Raw genomic sequence first — 16,273 nt, 5'->3', positions numbered from 1 at the left:
CTGACACCCAGACATTCCAATTCGTTGGGATAGGACACTTATTTTTGTGATGGAAAATATCCACCAGCTGTTTCCCAACTGGTATTTTTCACAGAGTCTTCTGAAAATGAAGGGGGCAGGGGGTTTCTTCCCTCATAGTCCGTGTAATGTGGGAGTTTAGCTTTCCTGTGTTTGGTAGACTCTTCCTGTGAAACCATCTGCCAAAACCTCCGGCTTCCTTTGTGGAAAGATTTGAGTGCTAAATGGATTTCATTCATGCTCAATGAAAGTACACACTTCTTTTCTTCTTGGATAACTTTTTAAAATTTTTTAAATTTTAAATAGCTTGTTTTACATGTCAATCCTAGTTCTCTCTCCCTCCCCTCCTCCTGCACCCCTCCCCCCCAGCCTCCCACCCTATTGCCAATTCCTTCCACATAGGGGATATCTAGAGTCTGTCATTTCACTAAGGTTAGGGTTCAGGCACTCCCCTAAGAGTTCTTGGATAATTTTTGTAACTTATGTTTTCTAGGATAGTTTAAAATATTTACATTGTCAAAAATTTGCATGAAGCCGGGTGTTGGTGGTGCATGCCTTTAATCCCAGCACTTGGGAGGCAGAGGCAGGCGGATCTCTGTGAGTTCGAGGACAGCCTGATCTACAGAGCGAGTTCTAAGGCAGCCTCCAAAACAATACAGAGAAACCCTGTCTCAAAAAAAAAAAAAGAAAAAAAATTTGCATGAAACTTTTCACGCTATCCCCTTTTGAAGCCTGCAGTTTTAGATCCTGTTCCCTTTTCATAGAGATTTTGCACTAGGGTTTTTGGCACCGCGTTCCTACCTCAGGCTTTATCAGTCATACTAGGTGTGCTTTCATTAGAATAGACCTATACAGTGACCAACATGGGGCTCACAAAAGTGGCACTCGACAAAAAGGATATAATTCCAACTGACTTAGTATTTTCAAAATCCTGACTCTGGCGTTTTTTCTCTTGATAGTTTTTCTATATCACTTTATACTCTTGTATTCTTTCTTTCTGCCTCACTTTCTTTTCCCAGTTTGTCCTTGAACATTTATTATTAAAGGGACATCTTCTTGCAATTTGAGCACATTTTCTTATACCATTTAGTGAAATACCTGACACTCTATGAAATTCTCCTTTGCCAGACTAGAGAGATAGCTCAGAGGTTAAGAGCACTTAAGAGCACTGACTGCTCTTCTAGAAATCCTGAGTTCAATCCTCAGCAACTACATGATGGCTCACAACCATCTATAATAAGACCTTGTGCCCTCTTCTGACATGCAGACCTACATGCAGGTGGAACACTGTATATATAATAAAATGCTCCTTTCCAGAAACCTGTCCCACTGGTGGCCAATATACAGCCAGTGTACTGTATGTAGGAAGCAGGTAAAGGGCTCTTTTTTGGGTGTATGACATAAAGAAGGCCCCAGCACAATCTAGGCCTCTTTGTGCCCCATCCTGGAGGAACCCTGAAGGTACCTAAGAAGACAGAGCTCAAGTCTGGGGAAGGAAACTGTTCCTAGAGTTCCCCTCAAGAGACTGGACTGTTTCTCAGGAGTACTCCACACCCCCATTGGGCTTGGCACTGAGCTGCTGCTCTTCAGAAGGCCTCTGAAGAGCTGCCGTTCTTCCCTCCATACAGATATGCTCTCTGGTGGTTTCTCACCCTTCACGGTCTTGTTTTTCAGATGCTGTTAAGTGTGCTCACTCAATATGCTGAGTATTTCATATTTTAACTTTCACAGGGAAAAAATTTGTTAGTGATGATTCCGTTTGTCTCCTGGGAATAAGAAAAAGAGACCTCCTGTTTCAACCAGTGGTGCAACTGAAGAAAGAAAGTGATTTTGAGTAAGTCCATGAACTATTCCTTATCTAAATCTATTCATGAGAATGGATGAGAACTAGCAGCTCCGAGGGCAGATCACCAGTGCTACTCTGGTTACCATATGGAACTCACTTAGTGAACTGTTTTAGGTAATATCTGAGCTTTTCTGAAGCTAGTTAGGTGTGTGTCTGTGTGTGCGTGCGTGCGTGTGTGTGCGTGCGTGTGTGTGTGTGTGTGTGTGTGTTTGTGTGTGTGTGTGTCTGTGCGTGTAACACTAGGGTAGATGTTTTAGATAAAAATAGAAGTAATGGTTTCAGCTGACCTGTGGAAATTGCTCTATGCAGTGGGGTGTGGTGGAACAGGCCTGCAATTCCAGCACTGAGGCTGATTTAGGGTAATCCTAAATTCAAGGTCAGATGGGACAACAGGGTGAGACTTTGCTCCAAAACAGTAACTATATAAAGGGATGAGGACATTGCTGGTTGTAGAGCACTTACCTCGTTGTTTGGGTCCTAGGTTCAATCTCCAGTGACATACATGCATATATACATACAGACACACATGCACACACATACAGACATGTGTATACACACACACACACAGGGCGTGGTAGTGATACTTGTCATCCTAGCATTCACTTACAAACTAAAGGATTTCATGTTTACAGTCACCCTGGGCTACGTAGTAAGACCTTGTCTTGAAATTAAATATAGTTGCCATAACACCCCAAATTTCTTGAGGTGACCACAAAGTTCATCTTCTCTGGGGAGGCCATTCAAACAGTTCCCCAGCAGCCTGTAGCAGTCGGAAGTTGTCTTCCAGTACACACATAATACTTGATGGCTTATCTTTCTGCCAGGCACCGGATCCCCAAGCAGCATTGGTGGCTGAAACTGCGGCCTCTCATGAAGATCTTGGCCAAGTACAAGGCGAGCTATGACGTATCTGATTCAGGCAAGCTGGAGCCCTTGCAACACAATCAGGGCACCTCATTTGGAGAACCGGCAGCCATCTGATCAAGCATGCTATCACCTGACCTGCACACTTGTCTAAGGAAGCCTGTAACGTTCCCCGGGGACCATGCTTTTTGTAACATAGTTATTTATCAGCACTTTATGCAAGTATTGTTGACCAAGTATTGCCAGCAGTGATAATCAGAGAGCACCACTTGCCATAACCACTGAGAAATGAAATCCAGCCTCATGCCCTTGATCAGGTGTCAGTTTTCTACTGTACTGGGTACTGTCATGTGCATCACCATGTATGTATCTTGTGGAATTAAATATTTGGTTACAACTCCCATGGTACCCCCTTTATTTTAAGTAGGAGTCTGAAATCTCAATGATGCTTTTTCCTTGCCTCCAAGGGTTTCCTCAGAAGTTTTATGGACACAGGCTAGCAACGTCTCCTTAGATCGGGGGCAGGTGTAGATAGGGACTATGCAAATAGTCATGAAAGGAGGGGAGAGAAGAATGCTATGATAAACACCAGCTGTGTGCGTTAAGTGACCACGGAACTCCTCTGTGGCTCTACTGAAAGGGAGGGGTCAGAGGACCCGAGTTTGATGGCCACAACCCATTAAATAAGGAAGGTGTGGTGTATGCACTAGCAGAGACTGGCAGATCTCCAGGGTGCTGGCCAGTCCTAGCCTGCTTAGTGAGAGACCCTGTGTCGAAATACAAAGCAAAACAAATCAAAACATGGAGGATGCTCAATGAAGGACACCACAGGAAGTCTGCTGACTTCTGACCTCCACATGCTTACGTAAATGCAGATTATCATCTTTCTCACATGCTCTATCACCCATCCCGTCGTCTCTGACATACAGTGCTGAGCTTACCTGGCTCTGACACTGATGATCATACAGGTGGAGAACAGTATTAACTCCCGGGTTATGATTTCAGTTATTTAAATGTACATCACTACTCTTAGCTAGTTGTTCTTGTAAAATAAGGATTTTAAAATGACAAGGATGAACCAGTGATATATATACCTTCTAGTCTCAGTTTCAGCCTTAGTTGTACACATAAAGTCACCAAGGGGGTTTTCAAGGACAATATGACATCAGCTTCTCCAAAAGCAGTGGTTCTAAGTGGAACTTGGGCTTTCCCCCTCTGAAAGTCTGATAACTCACTGTAAGGATTAATGATGGGGTTCCAGGCAATAGGGCCTCCCACTCTACCCCCTATACCCTCAACTGATGAGTCATCTGCAAGGCAAAGCACCCCTGCCTCTCGCCCCTAGTCAAGGTGTTCTTACTTCTACTTAAGGCATCCTCTAGATACCTACACAGCAGTAATATGGACAATTTTACAGAGGAAGGGGGTGATTTAAGAGTCAACTGTGTTTGGGGATAAAATAATAAAAGAAACAAGACACTCACTGAAGACAAAGGGAAAATCTTGGGTTAACATTACCACAACTAACTCTTGAGGTGGATGCTCACTGGAGAGCCCTGTGGGACTCAAATCTGCACTTCCCTTCCTGTCTATGATGTGATCACACTCGCACCATGCAGACTTCTACGTTTGTTCATGTGTTCCTTCTAAAAAATGATTTATTCTATAAGTATGAATGTTTGACTGCATGTATGCCCGAGCACTGAATGTATGCAGGGTTTGCCCTTAGGATCCAGAAGAGGACATCAGCTCCCCAGAAACAAGTTACAGATGGTAGTGAGATGCTAATGGGTTCCGGGAACTTAACCCTGGTCTCCTGCAAGAGCAGCAAGTGCTCTTAGCTGCTGAGCTGTTTCTCCAAATGAATATTCATTCTTCTTTTTTTTTTAAAGAACGACTTTTATTTTTAAAATAAATGTTCTAGGCTTAGTAACATTTCAGAATTTTAATTTGTTCACCTTTGTCACTGAATGTATGATAATTTTAATGAATTTCTTCATACTCGCAGTATTTCCTTAAGAGTTTCTGCTCAACTCGTGAGTCAATAACATCTTTGGTCAGATTTTTAATATGATATGACTATGATTTTTGGAACAACAACACACAAACTGTAACACTTGTGACCACTCATAATAAATTCAGCTCAGAGGCTTAGTTTTTAAGAGCCTCTGATTTCTTATATATATTCAGAAATATGCAAGACTCATTCATTATCTTATGATCCAGGATGGGTCTTTGGCAATTTTTGAGTTCTCTGGTCCGAGTATAGCCAGGCCGTGTGTGCTCTTCCCGATGCCAAGGTACCTACAAGGGAGATGGGACATTGGACTGTTTTCTAGTTGAAGCATTTTTAGTGGTCAACAGGGGCCTTTACCTTTCTGAGTTTCCCTCCCTCCTGCTAACACAGGAAGCCAGGGCACACATACTCACTTATGGCTCACAGAGGTCAGTCTGTCATGGCTGACAGCAAAGAGCTGTTCCCGGTAGGCCTGCTTCATTTCATCAGAGAGGCCATACAAGAAGTGGTCCATTCCTAAAAGTGAAACCACAGGGATGGTCAGACAGATGGCTTGCACAGGGACCTCTGTGCTCAAATTGTAGTGGGCACACTCATGTCACTTTATGGTATGTTCTTCAATCAAAAAGTTTACATGGGCAAGAGAGATCAAATTTGACATCCATCTCTACAAAACGGCACCAAACCCGTTATAAACTCCCCCTTTCAAAAAGAGTATGGATGAATGATCAGCACAGGTCATGGGTAGGACTGAAGAATGAGGTGGTCAGTCTTGCGCTGTGTTAAAATGTCTTCCTTTGCCCAAAATAGCTCTCAGATCCCCTGGGAGCCAAGTTCCAAGTGCGTGTGAACTGCCAGAGTCAAACCCAGATCCTTTGCAAGAGCAATAATCAACCGCTCTTAATTGCTGAGCCTTGCATCGCCCCACCCACCTTGGTTTCTGAGGGAGATCCTTCTTCACCAGACTGGAGCTCACCATGTAGTGTATACTGGCAGTATGACTGGTGAGCCTCAAGGATCTACCTGTCCTCAGCTGCCCAGTGTTGACATTATGAAGTACCTACTGCTATGCCTGGCTTCTTACATGGATTCAACGCAGGTCTGATTCACTGTTTAACACGTACTTTACTGATGAAGCTGTTTTTAAGGTCAGTGTTCAGGTGGTCAAATGTGAACACACAGGACAGGGATAGGAGAAACTGCAAGAACACAGTTCCTACTGTGTTTCATCCATGTGAGTCAGAGACACACGACTCAGAAAACTGTCTGGAATTCTGCCCCGGGGGAAACCACACACCCAGGTTACTAGGATTTAAAATACCTTTATCTGATGGAGCAACAGGAGAATCCACAGCAGAGAAAACAGAAAGCTTGGCTTCATCGATGTCCTGCTGCGTGAACTTTCCAGATTTAGCCCAGTCTATGGCCTTCCCAAAAGATTGGAGTGTTTCTATGGAGTTTGGATCCCTGGGAACCCAAAGAGCCAACACTGAATACTGGGGGGTGGGGGGGGTCCATGATAAACACGTGAGTTTAACAGCTCTAATTTTTTTCTGATAGTCAATGTCTCTGGAGAAATGCCAATCTGACCCAGGAAGACTCATGACACACTCACTCCCTCTATATTTATTATCACAGTCACCTGCTTCCTCACTGCTCGACTGTGACTTCATCTAGAGGGGAAGTCACAGGATGATGGGGGGTCAGGAATACTAAGGCATTACTGAAGAGCCATGGAGATGATGCACATTAAACTAGCCCTTACTTCCCCGGAACAGACTCAGAATAAGCCAGAAGTGAGCTAGACTTGGGGGGAAATTTCTGGAGTACTTTCTTATGCCTAAAGCTCCTCTTAGATTTTTAGGTTCACTATCAAGGACCTGAGATTTGTCAGTGGAACTCTCCCTGTCCAAAGTACAGTTCTGTGAGACAGAGGCAGGGACAAGGAGAATGACATCAGTGGCAAGGCCTAGTTCTTCATACGTTGGCATACAAGGCTTCAGGAAATAGTACCTGAGAGACTAAACACTTACAGAAAATAGCAACAGTCTCACACCTGTGAAAACCCAGCAGAACCATATCCTGATTAGGTTCCCACAACAGAAGTAAGTTCAGAACCTACTCTGACTGCATTCTACCAAAACATGCTGGTTATGAAGCGAGAGTTTTGTCTAATGTACACAATACAACAACGCAACCCTTATACCATTGTGTCTGCACCTTGCCACAAAAAAAAAAAAAAAGATATAGTCCAGTGGTTAGATGATCACAATGAGGACCAAATAAACAGCTGTCACCTTCACTGCACTAATGTTCACAGACTGGTGACAACCCAGAAACTCACCTGTAAGAGTAAAGCGTAAAAATCCCACTGTGGCTGAGTTTAGCACCTCCACCATAAGCCCCTCCCTTTTCTCGAATTTCTGTATGCAAGAATTTAGCTGTCATTAGACGGGCAAGGATCTTAAGGCTGAAATGAGGGGAGAAGAAAAACAAGTTAGAGTATGCCTCATAGGAAACATAGCATAAAAACCAATGTCAGAAATGGGGTGGACAACTGGAAAGGAAATTAAATCTGGTTAGGTTATAAGGGCAGATACAATGGGCCCTCTTCCAAGGCACTCTGCCTCCTCTATCAGCGAGGGCCTTTCTAAGCTTCCTCAAAGGAATCTGGAACTGCCCCTTGCTTTCAAACCCCCTTGCTTTCAGACCCCCTTGCTTTCAGACCCCCTTGCTTTCAGAGATGGATCAGTCTAGGCTGCTGTCACTTCAGGGCTTCAGGACACTCTGCCATTCTCCTCAGGGATCTGTCTCTCTTCAGGACTCCTAGAGTACACAATCCATGTACCACTATCTGCCACTTTCAAAATTCCCTGCAACTCTTCCACGCTGCACACCATGCCATCTAGATGGCTAATATCGACTGCCAAACTGAGGGGACACATATGCGGAGGAGTGTCCAGACTGAGTTTGGCACCATGGGAGAACCTGAATGAGGGCAGCACCGTCCCATGGGCTGGGGGCCCAGACTGTATAAAGGGAGAGTGTGAACTGAGCGCCAGCGTCCCCTGCCCTCTGCTTCCTGGCTGAGGACACAACATGAGCTGCTTCAGGGTCCTGCTGCCATGGCTTCCTCATCCTGACAGAAGGCAGCTTCCAACCTTGAACCATAATAAACCCTCCCTTCCGTGGTGACTAAAACACTATCCTGCCTTTTCTTCCTGGTGGCTTTATGGCCTTGTTAACATCCTTGCTGATATTCTACAGGGTGACCTGTGTGTGTGTGTGTGTGTGTGTGTGTGTGTGTGTGTGTGTGTGTGTGTGTGTGTGTGTCTCAAATGCAAGCACATGGGTTCATTCTACATTTATCAGACAGTTCTAACACTTAATAACTGTTAAATAGAGATGAGCACAGTAAGTTGACCACTTTGAAGGGCATTTGCATTTAGGGGCATAAGTATGCTGCTACATACAGGACAGCTTAGGGACAGAAACAGTTCACAACAATAACTGCACACAATACTGGGCATTTTATTCATAAAGGTGCTGTTTATCGGCCACTGGTGGGGTGTGCTTTGTTCTGTATGAACTCTTGCTGACTGGTACAGTCAGAGCATGCAGGTAACAGACTAATACAGTGTAACACAGGATCCCATGTGTGGAGCTAGTACAAACTTTGTGAGTACAAAGCATCACTTATCGCTATTCCACTCACCTGTGGACGTGTGAGTGAGTGTGTGTGTGTGTGTACGTGTAGGCCAGAAATCAATGGTGAGTATCTCCCTCTATTGCTCACTCAGTCTCTGTATTATAAATCACATCAGTAAACTGTCATGTGCTGCTTGCATTTGCTGAGAGCTGACTGGGCACAGGGCAGGTTCCCTTCTCTTAGACTTGAGAGCATTTATCTCAAGTGTCCTCTAAGATCTAGTGTCCTGGGGCACTGGCCCCTGCCTCCCCGCTCTGGCCCTGTGACAAGGGGAAAAGAGAACAGTCCAATGAGCATTAAACACACTGTGCCCTGAGAACAGCTAAGCCGGATGCTCACACAAGGGGTAAGACTGCCAGCACTTAGAATCTAAACTCTAGTGGACAGCTTCAGCAGTGCTTATCCAGTCACTTCTGCAGCATATGTGAGTGCAGGATTTGACACTCTGCTATCAACTGCTTGCTATTTGTTCTTTTACTTCTAATTGCTATATGCTATTTATGAAACTTCATTCATTTGTAACTGAGAGTTCAGCAATCATGGCCATTCTTCTGACAGAATGTTCTTTACTGTTGGAAGTAGAAGTAGGGTTTCTCGCTGAGCCTGGAGTACACTGATCTGGCTAGACTGACTGGTCAATGAGCTCTGGAAGTCTGCCCATCTCTGCCTCTGTGGCACTGGAGATATAGATGCTACCACATCTGGCTTTTCCGTGGGTACCGGGAATCTTAGCTCAGGTCCTTGGACTCTACCAACAAAGTCATCTCCCCAGGCAGTCCCCTTTCTACCTTCTAACATGTTGGATGAACAATTTTATTGACGTCTAGATGTGAGAGAGGGGACACACTTCTACGCCTCCTCCTACCTGGCGTGATCAGGATCAGCATAGGGGACAGTTCGGACACACTCGCCAACGTAATTCACAGGGAAGGGCAGCACGAAATGTGTCTTCATCTGGCACGGTTTGAAGGTGGGGTCCTAAGGAGCAGAGACAGGCCTGTGGGTCAGACTAGGCTGCACAGCCAAATGTGGCCCACAGGTAGGAAAGCCAGTAGGCTCTTCCCCAGCATCTCCTCCATGGGCGTCACTAGCAAGGTTCTGCTAAGGCCGGCACAGCAGAAATTCACGTAGCAGTACACTTCGGAACTAACAAGAAACCTCCCATTTGGTAAGCTGCAGTAAAATGCAATCACTATTAAACTGAAAGCATTCCAGCTTGCAGCTGAGTTTCCAGGAACACATTAAACTGCTCTACTCTACAAAGACCCAGACCAAGCAGCATCGTTGTGGAGACCAATGAGTATAAAGGGACCAATGCCACTGCCTAACTGAGGCGGCTGCTGTGACTTCAGCCGCGTAGACTACATTAAAATGAGGGTGAACTGAGAAGTGATGAGACCACGTGGCAGAATAAGCGGAGGCTTATTAAGGAACACGACGCACATTCTGAGCTTTCCCAGGAGAAAAGGCTCAGGGCCGCAATGGCAAAGGACAGTGAGTCCTCACGTCTGAGGTTGCGGTTCAGTCCCAGAAAGGCCCCACTAGAAGAATGCTGATAATCACAGTGTGCTTGGGCACACAGCAAGGAGCCCGACAGCCTGTGGTCACTTACTGTTATTAGCTTTCTTATCATCTGGGAGCCGTTAACATGGGCACCGCCATTGGGACCATTGTGTGTAGGTTTCTGTAAAGCATGAAGAGAAACTTCCTTAAATTGTTACAAAGATATAAACATTGTAAAGTTCACAGAGTTCCTTCCATGGGTTAGCTAAGGCAGACAGGCTTCATGTAACCAAGTGAAATTTTCAGTACATTTTTCCAATAGTCAATGAAGAAAGCTACTTTATAGTCATAAACCTGTCCTTCAGAGCCAGTGAGGTGACTCATTGGACCCGGACCTGCAAAGCAGAAAGATGCAACCAACTCCTACAAGTTGTCTTCTGATTTTCCTTCGCATGCACACTGTGGCACACCCATGCTCACACACATACACACACAGTGTAACAGCAATAACAACAAAAAACAATGACCAAAATATCTCTGTAGTGTTCAAGCATGAGGTTAGGGTGACATGGCAGAGGGCCAAAGGAGCAGTGGGCCACCTCCGTGTGGTCTCTCTTCACAGGGTGATGAAGACAAAGACACAGGGAGACCAAGTGAATGGAAGAAGGGACACGTGAACCACAGTGGAGAAGACACTAAAATAATTCCTGCAAGTTTTGCAAAGTGTCAGCCTTCTGAAGTGACAAGTAAGGTTTCTAGGGATTCGGACTCAAAAACAAACCTTTGCAAATCAATTGAACTGATAAGATTATCATTGACAAGTACCTAAGAATAAAATCACAGTGTCCAACTTGTGTCTGATTCCAAGCCTAACAAAATGCAGGGAACAAGTGAACCAGATCAAGGTTTTTGGCTCTTTTTTGGTACTATATTTTAGGCCAAAGTCTGTTCTTCCCTATTAGTAGAAAGCTCACCTCTTAGCACAAACAAAAATATATGGTGTAGGGTCCAAGACCAGACCATGGGTCTGAATTCACTTAATTCTGCCACGGACCTCTCTCTCCAAATATAGCTATAAGGATATCAATATCTCATGCTATTGAGAATAGGTGACGTGGTTTCTGATACCTCGACAATATGTGGGCGGACAGGTTTCCGTTCCTTTTTGCTGCGGCCAACATTTCTAAGGAAATTTTCCACCTCTTTCTCTGCCTGAGGCATCTGCTGAGGGGTGGCATTCACTGAGCATCTGCAGAGAGGAATCATGTACATATAAAATCATCTAACTAAAAAAAACTTTACTAACTTGTCACATTTTTGTATAAATGACAAAGAAATGTGAAATGATTAGCATTGTTTTTGTCATAAAATACAATAAAAAAACAGCATCCAGATGTGGTGCTCAGCAGCTGTCTCATTCTCTAGAGTACATGTCACTGCCTCACAGCTGTTAATGCAAACACTCTGAAGAGCATGAACACTAACAGCTTCCACAAATGCCTTCAGCTTTATAGAAAAGAGCAGAAAACTTAAAAAAAAAAGGACTATCCACAAAAGAATTCTATAGTCTTGAACTGCAAACTTGCTGCTAAAGTAGAGAATCAAGACAAAAATTATGTATATATATCATACATGTACTATGTGTAGGCACATGTGTAAAGGTGACCATAGAGGCCAGAAGACATTGGATTCTCTGGAGCTGGAGTTACACGCAGTTGTGAGCTGCTCAGTGTAGGTGCTGGGAACTGAACTCCAGTCTTCTGTGACAGCAGAAAATGCTCTTAACTGCTGAGCCATCTCTCCGGCCCCATAAATCAGAAATTAAAGGTGCCAAAAACGTTGTAAAACATCCTTTTACAAAACTCCAAACTCAAGAGAATTACAAAGATTATGCATGCCTATTCCATTTAGTGTTAAATGCACAGCAGCCACTCTTGAATTAATACTATGTATGGGCTCTATACTCACTGCTTGTATATATTATCGATTTTATTGCATGTAAGAAACTCGCAAAGATGGTTTTATGGAGAAGGAAGCAGACACTCTAAGTGGTGAAGTTCCCCAGGCTGTTCTTGGGTGTTATGGTGAATGCTGGCTAAGCTAGTCTAGGGTGTCAGGGTGAGCACAGGAGGAAGCCAGCCTAGGGCATAGTTGAGTGCTAGGGTGTAAAATGAATCCTGCAGAAAGTCAGCCTGGGATGTAAGAATGAATACCAGGCCAGGCTGGCCTGGGGCATCATGGTGAATGATGGACTAACTGGAGCCTGGGGTGTAAGGGTTAGCACTGAGTTCATCTGGCCTGGGAGAAACGGAAGGAATGCAAGCGGAAAGCTGGACCACTGATGACAACTAGGCCCCTCTCCTGCCACCTAGTCTGCCATGTGGCATTTGTTAAGTGATTATCAAGAACTGACTGGAGAAAGGTACCGGAATCCATAAAAACAGTAGCTTTAATTACACATGTTCTCATTAATCATCAGTGAATACCAAATCAATATTAGTGGTAGCAAGACATTGCAAGTAAACTACTGATACTTCATTTTTATTCATGCTCAAGCCTGAGTGCATAAAACTGATTTTAATGTGCACAAACTGCTACAAGACACTGGTTGTCCTGGCTAGTTTTATAACAACTTGACACAAGCTAGAGTCAACCGAAATGAGAAAACCTCAATTGAGAAGAAGCCCTCCATAAGATCCAGCTGTGAGGCATTTTCCTAATTAGTGATTAATGGGGGAGGGCCAAGTCCATTGTGGGTGGTGCCATTCCTGGGCTGGTGGTCCTGGGTTCCGTAAGAAAGCAGGCTGAGCAAGTGTTGATTAGCAAGCCAGAAAGTTGTGCCCTCCATGGACTTATCAGTCCTTGCCTCCAGCTTCCTGCCCAGTTTGAATTCCTGTCTTGACTTCCTTCAGTGAACTGTGACTCTGGATATGTAAGCCAAATAAAGTCTTTCCTCCCCAGGTGGCTTTTGGTCATGGCGTTTCATCGCAGTAACAGAAACTCTAATAGGATGACAGTCTTGAGCAAGATGACCTTCTCCAGGTCTCACCGATTCCTTGTTTATGAAATACTTTTAGAAGCAAATAGTTTTTCACTTGGTACCCTAAGTCTACTTTGCAGTTCTAGACTTAAATTAGTTGCTTTCTTCTCCACTTCACCCAACTTTTATTAAATTAAAATGTTATTCTTTTCATTTCCGCGAAACATTATTTTGAGGTCTAGAAGCAATCCTGTAACTTGACACCCACACCAGCACACTTTCTGTTTTGAAGATAAAGTCGGGTAATTACATTTTCAAATCAAAAAGAGTGAAAAATGACGCCTCATGAGATGGTGTGAATCAAAAGATCTGTTTTGAAACAATCGGGGCACCCACCTCATGTTATCACAGTTTAGTAGGTATTTCTTGATCCGGGGGAGTTTTCTCAGGATGGGCTTGATGTCTGTCATCTCTGCAATTCTCTTCATCAGCCTCACCTGAACCAAAGGGGGCAGACACCGAGTCAGACCACACTGACAGCCAATACACTGCACAATTCAAACAAATTGGAGGTGATAGCTGTGGTGGCTAGGATGAGAAAAGTCCTCCATGGACAGATGTACTTAACACTTGGTCCCTGATGGTGGCGCTGTTTGGGGTGAATTTAGACCCCCTTGGAAGTGCAGCCTTACTGGAGAGGGTATGGTATGGTATGGTACTGGGGGTGGGCTTCCTATTGTCTCTGTCTCTCTGTCTCTCTGTCTCTCTCTCTGTCTCTCTCTCTATCCCCTTGCTGAATATGGAGGAAAATGTGGCCTCTGTTTCTGCCTCCTGTTGCCATGCCTTTCCCACCATCATGGACTCTATTCTTCTAGAACCACAAACTAAGATAGATCTCTTCTTCTTTAAATTGCCATTGGTTATGGTATTTTATCACAGTCGCAGGAAAATAACTAATACAAGAGTATTTGTGATTCTCTAGAATTTGGCAGTTACAGAAAGTATGTTTGCAGAGCACCGCAGCACAGCAATTTTTTGGCACCTTGTAGTGTCTATGTTAGTAGTAAGTTTTTTAGTTTCAAGTTGTCTGTTTCTTCTATGGACAGGTCTGAAATACAAACATCCCTAATGCAGGTCCTGACTGACCACTGGATGTGTTCTGGCTCTGTGTGCACATGCGTTTACTGCCAGCATAATTTGGGTGCTGCTGAGGGAGTGCACAGAACAATAGAGGAAAGTGAGTCCAAACAAACACTGTCCTCTGTGAAGGAGGACATTATTCCAGGCACTGGTGGTAAATATCTGAGTTCGAGGCCAGTCTGCTCTACAGAAGTGAGTTCCAGGACAGTCAGGGATACACAGAAATCCTGTCTGTGTATGCAAAACCAAAACCAAAACAAATCAGAATGAAGTTAGAAAGTTAGCCTTCTGGTTTAGGTGTGTATGTCTGTGCACATATATGTATTTTCATGCCATGCTGTACAAATATGCATATATGAAGGTCAGAGGATAACTTCAGCTGTCATTCCTCAGGATCCACCTGCCTTTTTTATGAGACACAGTCTCACTGGCCTGGGACTCCTGAAGTAGACTAGGCTGATTGGCCAGCAATCCTCAGGGATCCACCTGCCTCTGGCTTCTTGGCACTGGTTTTACAAGCGTAAGCCACCAAATCTGGCTTTTAGAAAGTTATTACCGGAGAGCATTGCCAATTCCAGGAAGCCTTACCCATCCTGAACAAGTGCCTGCCCTGGATGGTGCCCACCTGATCCATCCCACCGAAGGTCTCCTGCAAGTCTCCTGAAGGTGTGAGCGTCTTGCTCGCTCTGAGGGATGCGTAGAGATGCCCCGAGTCTGGAATGCCATTGGAGAGCTCCTGGGCAGTCATCTTCACCAACACTTTGAAGTGCTCTTCTTCTTCAAAGCATGGGCTGCAAAACACAGGGAAGTCTTGGAGACCACCCCAGATCCACTAACATACCGCAGCCAAGTTATTACAGAGTAACGCAGTAACTTCCAAAATTTTCTACGTGCTTAGGAATTAATAACAGGTAAAATCAGACTAGAATTGACAGGTGAAGAAAATCTCTCAGGAAAGCACTTCAGAATTAGATATGTCCAACTCCCACTTATTAATATATAGCACAAGTAGAGTTACTTGTTAAATATTTCACTCCACAGATGCATCATGTCCGGCAGGTTCCGTTCCAGGCAGAGAGATGAAAATAGCACACCCTATACCACCAGGGAAGAATACAAAAGATGAAATTAACTGTGGTACCACTAAAAAGAAGGGCACTGTAGAGACAAGCCTTTGACTATAGCCATGACGGAGAGTGGAAGGCTACCTGCTCATAGGTATCCAGCTGCGAGTCGTCAGGGAGCACATGTGGCGAAACGGTCATGCCTCCCGTCTTCAACTCAATCTGCTGGGCTTGCTCTCTGTAGTCAAGGATGCCACAACCCAGCCTGATGAGCAAAGAAATGCCTGAGTTACCAGAGCTGACAATAATTTTCAAAAACCTCACAGGTTATACATGCTAATTGATAATCACAACTGTCTGTATCTCCCGTATCCCTCATGGTTCCTGAATGCATGTTAGCATAAACATCTACACAGCTCATGTGCCCACTCACTGAAGCACGAATCCACTTCTCCATTTGGAATTCATGTCCAGCATCTAGGACGCTACACAAGAGCAGTTAGTGTCAGTTGCTAAAGATAACAGGATGAATTCGATTTTACAGCCTTAGCTCGTATAGTTTTCTTGAGTGTTCTCTTCCCCCTAAATATTTTCACACATACTTTATTTGCTCAAATATCTGGAGATGGAGTGGGAGGGACCTGAGAAATGTGTACAGAAATTCTTTGTATCGTGATGTCCAGAAGAAACATTATCATTCTGAGCACAGAGCACTACTGTGAGCAGTCTCTGGAAACTGATTTTAAAAGACAAACACTGGGAACTTTGTTTAAAATGGTTGAGAATTGAGAGAGAACTTCCTAAAAGTCAAAGATGCACTTTCCATGCAGTCCAACCCTCAGTCAGCTTATAGGCAGTATTTGGAACACTCAAGTGTACATTGGACAGAGGGGCGGGGCCCAGACACTGCACTGTGGTTTAGGTTTCCTCTACTTTTTCTTTCTCTTTCTTTTCTTTTTCTTTTTTTTGGTTTGTTTTTCGAGACAGGGTTTCTTTGTGGCTTTGGATGCTGTCCGGGAACTCGCTCTGTAGACCAGGCTGGCCTTGAACTCACAGAGATCTGCCTGCCTGTGCCTCTGGAGTGCTGGGATTAAAGGCATGTGCCACCAACGCTCAGCTCTACTTTTTCTTT

General features: G+C 44.4%; 2 protein-coding genes across 4 annotated transcripts in view; one reads left to right on the top strand and one right to left on the bottom strand.

Moving 5' to 3' along the window:
• The window catches only part of LOC101840180 (phosphofructokinase, platelet), a 64,055-nt gene extending 60,926 nt beyond the window's left edge, over nt 1-3,129 (top strand). For both annotated transcript variants that reach the window (XM_040755570.1, XM_040755569.1), the window contains exons 21-22: nt 1,750-1,852; nt 2,689-3,129. In XM_040755570.1, the coding sequence (XP_040611504.1) occupies nt 1,750-1,852; nt 2,689-2,845 (260 nt within the window). In that variant the 3' untranslated portion in view covers nt 2,846-3,129. The remainder of the gene's footprint in view (nt 1-1,749; nt 1,853-2,688) is intronic.
• Nucleotides 3,130-4,658: 1,529 nt separating this feature from the next.
• The window catches only part of Pitrm1 (pitrilysin metallopeptidase 1), a 31,967-nt gene continuing 20,352 nt past the window's right edge, over nt 4,659-16,273 (bottom strand). For both annotated transcript variants that reach the window (XM_005071761.4, XM_013114641.3), the window contains exons 17-27: nt 15,286-15,406; nt 15,096-15,172; nt 14,703-14,868; nt 13,334-13,434; nt 11,086-11,206; nt 10,067-10,138; nt 9,320-9,432; nt 7,090-7,215; nt 6,067-6,212; nt 5,159-5,261; nt 4,659-5,032 (exon numbers count right to left, since the gene is read on the bottom strand). In XM_005071761.4, coding sequence (XP_005071818.1) covers nt 4,939-5,032; nt 5,159-5,261; nt 6,067-6,212; nt 7,090-7,215; nt 9,320-9,432; nt 10,067-10,138; nt 11,086-11,206; nt 13,334-13,434; nt 14,703-14,868; nt 15,096-15,172; nt 15,286-15,406 — 1,240 coding nt within the window. In that variant the 3' untranslated portion in view covers nt 4,659-4,938. The remainder of the gene's footprint in view (nt 5,033-5,158; nt 5,262-6,066; nt 6,213-7,089; nt 7,216-9,319; nt 9,433-10,066; nt 10,139-11,085; nt 11,207-13,333; nt 13,435-14,702; nt 14,869-15,095; nt 15,173-15,285; nt 15,407-16,273) is intronic.

Source organism: Mesocricetus auratus, unplaced genomic scaffold, assembly GCF_017639785.1.
Source record: "Mesocricetus auratus isolate SY011 unplaced genomic scaffold, BCM_Maur_2.0 Super-Scaffold_100013, whole genome shotgun sequence".
NCBI lineage: Eukaryota > Metazoa > Chordata > Mammalia > Rodentia > Cricetidae > Mesocricetus > Mesocricetus auratus.
The sequence above is the reverse complement of the archived record's forward strand: the minus strand, read 5'-3'. Positions and strand labels throughout refer to the sequence as shown.